Source organism: Populus trichocarpa, chromosome 19 (genome assembly GCF_000002775.5).
Source record: "Populus trichocarpa isolate Nisqually-1 chromosome 19, P.trichocarpa_v4.1, whole genome shotgun sequence".
Classification (NCBI taxonomy): Eukaryota; Viridiplantae; Streptophyta; class Magnoliopsida; order Malpighiales; family Salicaceae; genus Populus; species Populus trichocarpa.
In genome coordinates, this window is record NC_037303.2 from 9,096,432 (window position 1) to 9,105,635 (window position 9,204).

General features: G+C 35.0%; 1 protein-coding gene across 2 annotated transcripts; it reads left to right on the top strand.

Moving 5' to 3' along the window:
- Positions 1 to 1,029: 1,029 nt before the first annotated feature.
- LOC7459224 (riboflavin biosynthesis protein PYRR, chloroplastic) lies at positions 1,030 to 8,943 on the top strand. Of its 2 annotated transcripts, none has more exons than XM_024591811.2 (9): positions 1,030 to 1,495; positions 1,645 to 1,779; positions 2,623 to 2,722; positions 3,373 to 3,498; positions 3,574 to 3,887; positions 5,114 to 5,233; positions 7,160 to 7,405; positions 7,490 to 7,615; positions 8,328 to 8,943. In XM_024591811.2, the coding sequence occupies exons 1-9, from the start codon at positions 1,130 to 1,132 to the stop codon at positions 8,589 to 8,591; spliced, it is 1,797 nt and encodes a 598-aa protein (XP_024447579.2). In that variant the 5' UTR covers positions 1,030 to 1,129; the 3' UTR covers positions 8,592 to 8,943. The 2 variants fall into 2 exon arrangements, with proteins under 2 accessions (XP_024447579.2, XP_024447580.2); XM_024591812.2 differs by having other exon boundaries at positions 3,589 to 3,887.
- The last annotated feature ends 261 nt before the right edge of the window (positions 8,944 to 9,204 follow it).

A 9,204-nucleotide genomic window follows, 5' to 3' on the forward strand; every position in this document is an offset into this window, starting at 1 on the left:
CAATCGGCACAAAATCCAAAAGGATCACATCACACGTGCCACACAGGGATGTAATATCCACCATGATGAATTGAAAAAACACTAAGGAAAGCTATTTTTTTTTATCGTCGTAAGTCAGTGCAAACGCCGTTTAAGCATGACAGAGTGACTTATTCGCCGACGCCTTCAATAAACATGCCAACCACTTTTTTATTTCTTTGCATTAATTAAAAGATCAAAATTGCCCTTAAAACTACATGATAGTAAAAAAAAAAAAAAAAAAGAGGAAAGTATGAATTAGCCCCAGGTTAGAAAAATCTTGATTCACAGGGCAATTGATTCATTCTATAATGTTATAAAATGTAAAATATCAAAAACATCCCTAGACTCATGTATATACTTTTTTTTTTTTTTTGCTTTTGGAAGCATTTAATTAATTATACAACATGAAAAGTTTGAAAAAACCAATATACCCCCATTAATTTAACTAAGACAAATGGATCATGTGAAAAGACCGTATTATTATCGAGAGACAAAAGGAGAGGGGCAAAATAGCAAAATCCACTATTACAATTTACATAATTTATTAACCCAACCCAACCTAAAGTTTGGCTCACTCTGATTCAAAGATTCGATCCATCTATTATTAACCAACTCCTCATTTAGGGTGCAACAAAAGGCAATATTTGTAAGTAGTGTTTGAGAATGTGATTGAAATTATATTTTTTTAAAATTTAAAATTTTATTTTTATTTAAAATTAATTTTTTAATATTTTTAGATCGTTTTGATATGTTGATATCAAATAATTTTTTAAAATAAAAAAATTATTATTTTAATATATTTTCAAGTAAAAAATATTTTGAATTATAATAATAAAATTAATTTTTAATATTTTAATATACTAATATTAAAAATAATTTATTAAATAAAAAATATTATTTTAATATATTTTTAAATAAAAAATACTTTAAATTAATCTGAGAATAACTCTATTTGCGGTAGTTAATGTGTCGACCACGAATAAAACAGAATAGAAAGAATATAAGATAGGAAGAAACATTATAGTGTAAAGAAGCTAACACCATCGTATCAATCCATCGAAATTCATATCCCTTTTGAAATTACTTATAATTTTTTATCATACAAAAAATGGTTCTCTTTTCAGGAACCAAATCCTACTTTTACTCTTCTCCCATACTCTGCAAGTCCACTGCTAGTAACAGCAACCACAGCCATGCTGCCCATTCTCTGGACGCTGCCTACATCAAACGCGCCGCTCAAATCGCTGACAATTCCGCCGGATTCTCCTCTCCCCACCCCAATTTCGGGTGCGTTATCGCCACACATTCCGGAATTGTCGCCGGAGAGGGCTATCTGTACGCGCAGGGGACCAAGGCTGCGGAGGTTCTTGCGGTGGAGGCTGCGGGCGGTTTTAGCAAAGGCAGCACTGCTTATTTGAATATGGAACCTGGTGATTGCCATGGTGACCAATCCGCTGTCTCTGCTCTTGTTCAGGTTTTTCACTTGGATTTTTAATTGTTTAGTTTGTTGATATGTAAGATAATTTTTTTTTAATAATCATGATGATAATTAATTATTCTGTGATAATTAGATTTATACATTATGACGTAGTAGTTTGATTGATTGACGTTTGCGTAGATTAGGCAGGAATTACAAGAGTTGTGGTTGGAATCAGACATCCTTTGCAGCATCTTCATGGGAATGCTATACGCTCACTAAGAGGTCAAGGTTTGCAGGTTGATGTTGTTGGTGAGGATCTAAAGAGTAAAATTATGGAGGTAAGATTTTGTTTGTCTGTAAACAACCATTTTATTCTCCGAGACATTGAGGCTGTACATCTGACTTTTGCAAATCTACTACAGCTTCTTTACTGACCATGTCATTTGCTAAGTTGGTCCTTGCTGATTCTATTTGCCAACCATATATTTTTTTTCTAGGTTTTGCTAACAATTGCTTTGTAAAGCACAGTTTTACGGCACAGAAGCAAGCTAGTTCCTGGTGAATTGATTCACTCCGGTAGAGCAGGAAAAAAATAATTAAATTTCACTTAGTCAGCTAATCGAGCTTTGGGACAACAATTTATTTGAACAATAAAATCCAAACATGGTTTTTCCAAAAAATCATCTACGGAGCTCTAAGAACTCGGCATAGTTTCTTGATTAATTGCTTACAGTTCTTTGCCATCAGTGCTAATATTAACTGTATTTTGATGTGACAAGAGAACAAACTGATCGATTCTTCTCTGGATAATTTGTCTAAAAAAAGAAAAGAAAAGAAGGGCAAACAAGAACAACTTCAAACATTCATGTTAATCATCAAACATATTGAGTAATATGATGGATAAGTACAGATTGTCAATACATGTACCCCCATATCAAGTAGGTTATTCAGTTGCTTGTTTTTTGTGTCTTGATTCAAGTAATGGCTGGTGGATTATTAGAGCTTGAAGAGGTACAGTAGGCTTGCTTTGAATTTTATGAAAAGATGCATATGCATTAACTTTAGGTACTAATTTTTGTATATGGCATACTTCTTTAAATTTGACAATCATTTGTGTAAACTTGTGAAAGTTAGTGGCACATGCTTTATATATTCTCTCTTTCTTTACACTATGTACTCAGGAAGCTCGAAAATCTTGCCTACTTGTGAATGCTCCTCTAATTCATCGAGCAACTTCCCAAGTTCCCTTCTCTGTTCTCAAGTATGCTATGACTCTTGACGGTAAGCATTATGGAGATATAGAGATCTTATTGACTCTTAGGCTAAACCGTGCAAACCCCCCCTTGAACTATTAGCCATTTTGATTAACATCTTTATTTTTCTGATTTCATCAAACTATAATGTTTTTTATTGACACCCCTTCTTTTATATTCCATCTAAGTTAGCTGTTAAAGATCACATGCAAGTCTCAGTGTTTTCCTTGTAAGAATACTAAAAAGTCATCAAAAAGTCATTAAACCATCGATGGTTGATTTCTTGATGATAATTTTGTCATATCGTTGTAAATGATGTTTTTAGCATTATATCGGGGGAGTTTATTAATTTTGATGCTTTTTTTCAATTTTTTAATGATATTTTGTAACGAAACTTTTGCAACTCACATGTTATTTAATGGACAAATGGACAGACTGTAATGGAAGGGGTGATTTCAGGGGTTGAAATCAGATAAAAAAAATTCAAGGGGTGTCAATTATAGCCAGGGGGGGTGCTTGTATGGATTAACTTGATTCTTATTTCCGTTTCAGAATTGAGGGAGAAGTTTAATAAATTTTTTTTTTGAGGGTGAAGTAAATTATCTTCCAAATTACTTAAACAGATACCTTGAACTTTTGGTAAAGAAGTCTGACAATAGTCTTCGTTGATGCAAATAGGAAAAATTGCCACTACTAGTGGGCATGCAACATGGATAAGCAGCAAGAAATCAAGGAATCGAGTTTTTGAACTACGGGGTAGAAGCGATGCCATTATTGTTGGGGGAAATACTGTACGCAAGGACAGTAAGTATGATCATTACTTTTTGACTTTGTAATTTTTTTGCTGATTATGTGGTATTAATTTGTTATTTGAATTAGATCCACGTTTGACAGCCAGGCATGGAGGTGGGCATACACCCATACGGATTGTAATGACACAAACATTTAATCTTCCTGAGGAGGCAAACCTTTGGGACATTTCTGATGTATCTACCATTGTTGTGACACAAAGGGGTGCCAGAAGGAGCTTCCAGAAATTACTTGCATCCAAAGGAGTCGAAGTGGTTGAGTTTGATATCCTAAATCCTAGAGAAGTTATGGAATACTTTCATGATCGTGGGTATCTTTCCATATTATGGGAGTGTGGAGGGACACTGGCAGCATCTGCTATTTCATCTGGTGTGATACACAAGGTTCCTATTTTTCTTTTTTCAAATTTTTTATTCTCTTTGCGAGATATCATATGTCGGTGTGCAAGCAGCATTTTAGATGTTTATGTATAATTCGGAAGCTTTTTTTAGTCTTCAACGAGGCACATTTTTTTCCAAATGATCATCTATAGAATTGAAGCATGGTTAGTCTCTAGAAATTTAATTCCAGTGGAGTAGGCGCTTTTGTTTTTAATAATGGTGGTATATTCTAAACTGGTCGATTAGTGCGGCCTCAAATACAAACAATGTAGCATTGGTTGGGGGGGTGTGGGGGAGCAGGGGTGTTGATGGGTTTAGTAGTTTTCAACAATTACCCTATCTTATGACATGCGGAAATAAAATTTACAATCCTTCGTAGTGTGGGGAGCATGGTTTCTCTCAGCTTAAATATGTCTCTTTGAATACTGGCATTAGTTAAGTCCTTTCAACTTCAGCTGAATGCCTAACAATCAGCAGTTCATAGTTTTTTTTGTTTTGTTTTGTTTTGTTTTTTTTCTGACTTCTGTAAAATCCAACGTTATAATTAGCCACTGCCATATTATGTGATGCTTGCAATTTTGTTACATTTGCAATCAAATTTTGTTCAGTTATTTCTTATGAATCTAAAGTGGCTTAGTTTATCTATGCATGGGTGTCTTCTAAATGTGCCATCAATTATTAATTTAGCTTTTATTTTTCTAGCTTGATGCAAATGTATCTTACATATTTTTCAGTATTTTTTATGGACCAAGAACTTTAATGCAGATTGTTTGTTTGCCTTAGTTGACCAGTTTTTTAGTAGAAACTTGGATTGGTTTGGTTAAACTTGTCAGGTAAGTTTTATTAAGCAATCACCTACATCAGCAGTTGAGTTTTAGTGTTTGAGAGATGCTTCTATATCAATTACTCTTATGCATGGGCTCACTTTCCCCCAATAATGAGCACAGTCTGTAATACTGGTAATTTGAGAAGTGAATATGGTCCGAATGTAAACACTTCCTGATCTAACACCATGCTGAATAATTGCATCTAGTTCCTGTTCTAACTTCTTGTCCACCAATCGCTTTCTCAAAAAGTCCAAATAATGGAGAGACAGAGTTATATGCTAAAAAATTGTCAATTGACATGCAAGGGTGTTGAGAAAAGTAATTTCTCCAACTTTTGCATTGCAACTCCTATAGGGATTTGATTTCCATTAATGTTGTTATCTTACTACAACTCCATTGCAGGTTTTTGCATTTGTTGCTCCTAAAATTATTGGTGGAAAGAATGCGCCATCTCCTGTAGGTGAGCTGGGAATGGTTGAGATGTCACAAGCCTTGGATCTAATTGATGTTTGCTTCGAGCAGGTTGGTTATCATTCCTCTCTCTCTTTCTCCCTTGTATGCATAATTAGTTTTAGTTGTTTCCAAGATAGTTTATGATTGATGAACATATTTTCACGGAATTTGCTTGTAATTGATTGTATTGCAGTGACACATACTCTGCTTAATGCTTTAATCCATAATTTAGACCTGTTTGAGAAATTTGAATCAGTTCCTCGTTCTTAATTGGCTTTTTATGATTAAAGTGTTTGCGATGTGCATAGTAGGAACAAGAAGAGTTTGACAAGGAACAGGGAATGACTATTACTATAATGTCTTTACTTTGTCAAGTGCATATATATGCCTGTTGCCTCAGTTAAACATGGAAATCTAAAGCCTTAGGATGCCTTTGATGCAACAACACCGAGGGTAAAACCAGCAACAGGGTTATCACTTGATTTCTGGGCTTTGTTTAACAGCTGACCATCTCTTCCACTGGACTTAGAAGAGAAGGCCATGAGTAACAGAAGTGTTACCTGGGCTTCGATTATAGAGAACAAAGTGTTAACTATTGGTTGTGGGTGATATCTGTTTCCACAGGCATTTCCCAGAGGTTTCTAATAAAGGTGCCCTTAGTACTTTGAATATTTAAAAAATCAAGAAAAAAACCTATTTTCTATAAGTTACTTGGAACTTTGAACCCAGACATGCATTGTAATTGCATCCAGTATTAGACTAGACCCTTATTAAGTTAATAACGAGCATACCAATCAAAAGGCAAACTGACAGTTTATGACAGTTTTATCACTATCCTATTCTGAATACCCTCTGTCCTCTTTTTTTTTTTATTTTTATTTGTGAATAATTGCTGCTTGATTTATTAAAATATAAGATAGACTTAATTAATACTAAAACAGGACTTTTTGTCACACAATTGACCCTTGTGAGTTAGTGTTGGAAGAGGAAAACAGCAGAAAACAAAAATCACAGCAGAATAATGGCTAAATTTAGGGTAAACTGAAGTTGGAACGAGATAATTAGGGTTTAGGGGTCATAAGAAACCTCTAAAATCTGAATAGATTGATAAAATAACAAAAACTACTTTCTAGAATAACCTAGCAGGAGCCAATTTATGTTAGTCTAAGGCCTATATCGCTTTAGACTAAATGGATTCCTAGTCTTAGTCCTGAAGTAAAACTACTTGGCCTCTAAAGGAAAAAAATTAAAAAGTCACATGCTAATCACATGATCCTAAATTAATTAAAATAATTCTAAAGAGAGCTCCTGCATCACCTTAATATGCGATAAGAGTCATGAAATGAATATTGCCCTCTACTCTTGTCCATGAAAATACTTGACCTGACTTTAAAGCTTTGTATTGTTTGTGCCATATGCTTGTCACCTAATATAAGCTATAAAAAATCTCTCCAGTTCGCTGAACATTTTTGTTTATTGTTAGTATATTGATTATTAGTAGAAGTCATTGTATGTTATAATGTTTTCCATCCAGTTTAATGAGGCATGTGGCAACACAATAATTTTCCTCATTTTTCCAAGTGAGCTATAATTCTTCACCCATCTAACTTCAACTAATATTTTAATACAAACAATTGTTCATGTAAAAGCATTTAACTAGTGAATATTAACCTTTTAGATCAACTGGAGTATGCAATTATTATGATGCTCTTTTCCCTCAAATGGCTACTTGGCTGGTGAAAGTTTCCTTGATTGCATTGTTTTATATGTCAATTATTTTTGAAATGTCAATGTGAAAAAAAATAGCAAGCCAATTGTCTGTGGACATTACAATTGAGAAAACAAGCCTTCAAGAATCAGAATGAAAGGAATTAAAAGTATGTGCATATTTAGCCCTCCTTCTAGTAATAACTATACTCTGCATGTATGTTTTGCAAAATGTCTTTCATCCTCTTGATTATGTGTGCATTGATGCTTCCTATGCTTGAACTACAGGTTGGACCAGACATGCTTATCAGTGGATTTTTACAGCCTGTACCGGACTTGGTACCAGTTATTCCATCAGAGGATGAAACCTTTGCAATTGATCCTTCTATCACCCCTTATGAATCGAGGATCATATTCTTCTATAAAACATGGGATCCTTATGGAGCTTTTTCGAATTTTTCTCCGCATCCAATTCAAATGCCTGATGGAAGTGGTGCTTATGCCACATGGTCAAGCGTAGAGCACTATTACCAGGCACTCAACTTTTCAGCATCAATCTGTTTTCTCTTTGTCAATCTGTAAAGGCTGTCATATATATTTTTTTTTTTGGAATTTTAGGCACACAAGTTTGTGGGGGTGGATGAACCTGTGGCAAAGGATTGTGTTGAGAAGATCAAATTTGCCAAGAGCCCTGAGGAAGCAGCACGAATGGGAAGATCAATGCAGAAGCAGCGCCCAGATCTGGTGAGTTTCCTAGTTTTAACAGAAATTCAACTTGGGCCCTTTTCTGACATATGACTATTTGTAATGGGCAGAAGCTCATTTTGTTATGTTTGCATACTATCTCTGAACCTTAGGAGGAATCAGCATGACATAACTTAAGTAAACTTGAAATACAAGAGTAAAGTATCTCACAAGTCTTTTCTTACTTCCTCTCAGCAGTTGTGCAAAACGATTGACAAACATGTACTACAAACATATACTAAATACTATATAATTTAGAATTGCATGATAGAAGTTATTAATGAGGGAGACTCAAGTTCCTTGATCAGTTCACGTGAAGACATTGATGCTTGTAGTTTGGATGGTTATGCAATCCAGTGTGGAGTGGTATGGTACTTAATTAAAACATAAAACTCTTTGCCCTGAATTGTTAAGAAACAATTTTGTGATTTCATGTCCGTGATTTTTTTTGGGGTACTTTCTAGCTGTCAGCATCTTTTTAGGGAGGAGAGGCTGGGACCTTGATATTATAAAACTCTACAGAAGTAGAAAAAAGGGGCAATTATTTATGAACATTATGTTCTAACATAGGATGCCTGCACACCTATTTCCATGTCTTTCTTCCAATATAAGAAGAAGATACTCGTCTTGGGAACAGCATGCATGCTGGAATTAAATACCTTGAGTATATCCTAGTGGTAATCTGATAGAAGCCAATACTGTGATGAACCAGGTGAGGTCTGACTGGGAAGGTTTGAAGATTGATGTCATGTATAGAGCATTGAAATGCAAGTTCTCCATTTATCCTCATTTGCAATCTATGTTGCTATCAACTGCTGGATCTGTTCTTGTTGAAGCTTCTCCACATGATCTTTTTTGGGGTGGTGGGCGGGAAGGGGAAGGCCTAAATTATCTGGGCAGGCTGCTGATGCTCATAAGGTCAGAGTTTCTTGGTGAGTGCTCCTCACCAAGTGAAATCACTTGCGAAGCTCTATAATATGCAGCGAAAGAAAGCATGTAGAGAATGAATATAGATTGTTGGTGCAAGATGAAGTGTTATCCAAAGTGGTGAGTAAATTCTATTGCTATCATAACTCACGAGTCAATCAGTCCACTTCTCCTTTTGTATGCAGGACGGGTGTCATCATTCAGACAATCTTTTTCAAATAAGATTGGTCAGATAGGTAATTCAGAATAATTTAAAGATTTATAGAGTATTTTGCAATGTTGGAAGCCTGGGAAGTGTTTTGCGTAGAACTTGTACTGAATGCCATTTGGCTGCACACTGAGTTAACATCCGCTCTGTGAATATCCTATTACTTATCTGAATCTTATCTTCTTTCAAATAAGGTATTTTTTTCGTATAGGAGAAAATAAGTTTGTTAACCTTCGAGATAATGACTTCTTTCATTTCCCTTTTGCAAAATTAAAGCTCACTTGCGTCAGACCAGTGTGAAATGAAAGCATGGCTTGCCATCATTTTCTGTGTTCATATTTTTTCTCTCTCTACAATGCCGGGGATAGATGTCCATTGTACAAGGAAGAAATGTTGTACAGATTTGTGTGGTTAATTCACCCCCCAATACATGTCCCTTACACTAGCTCAAAGA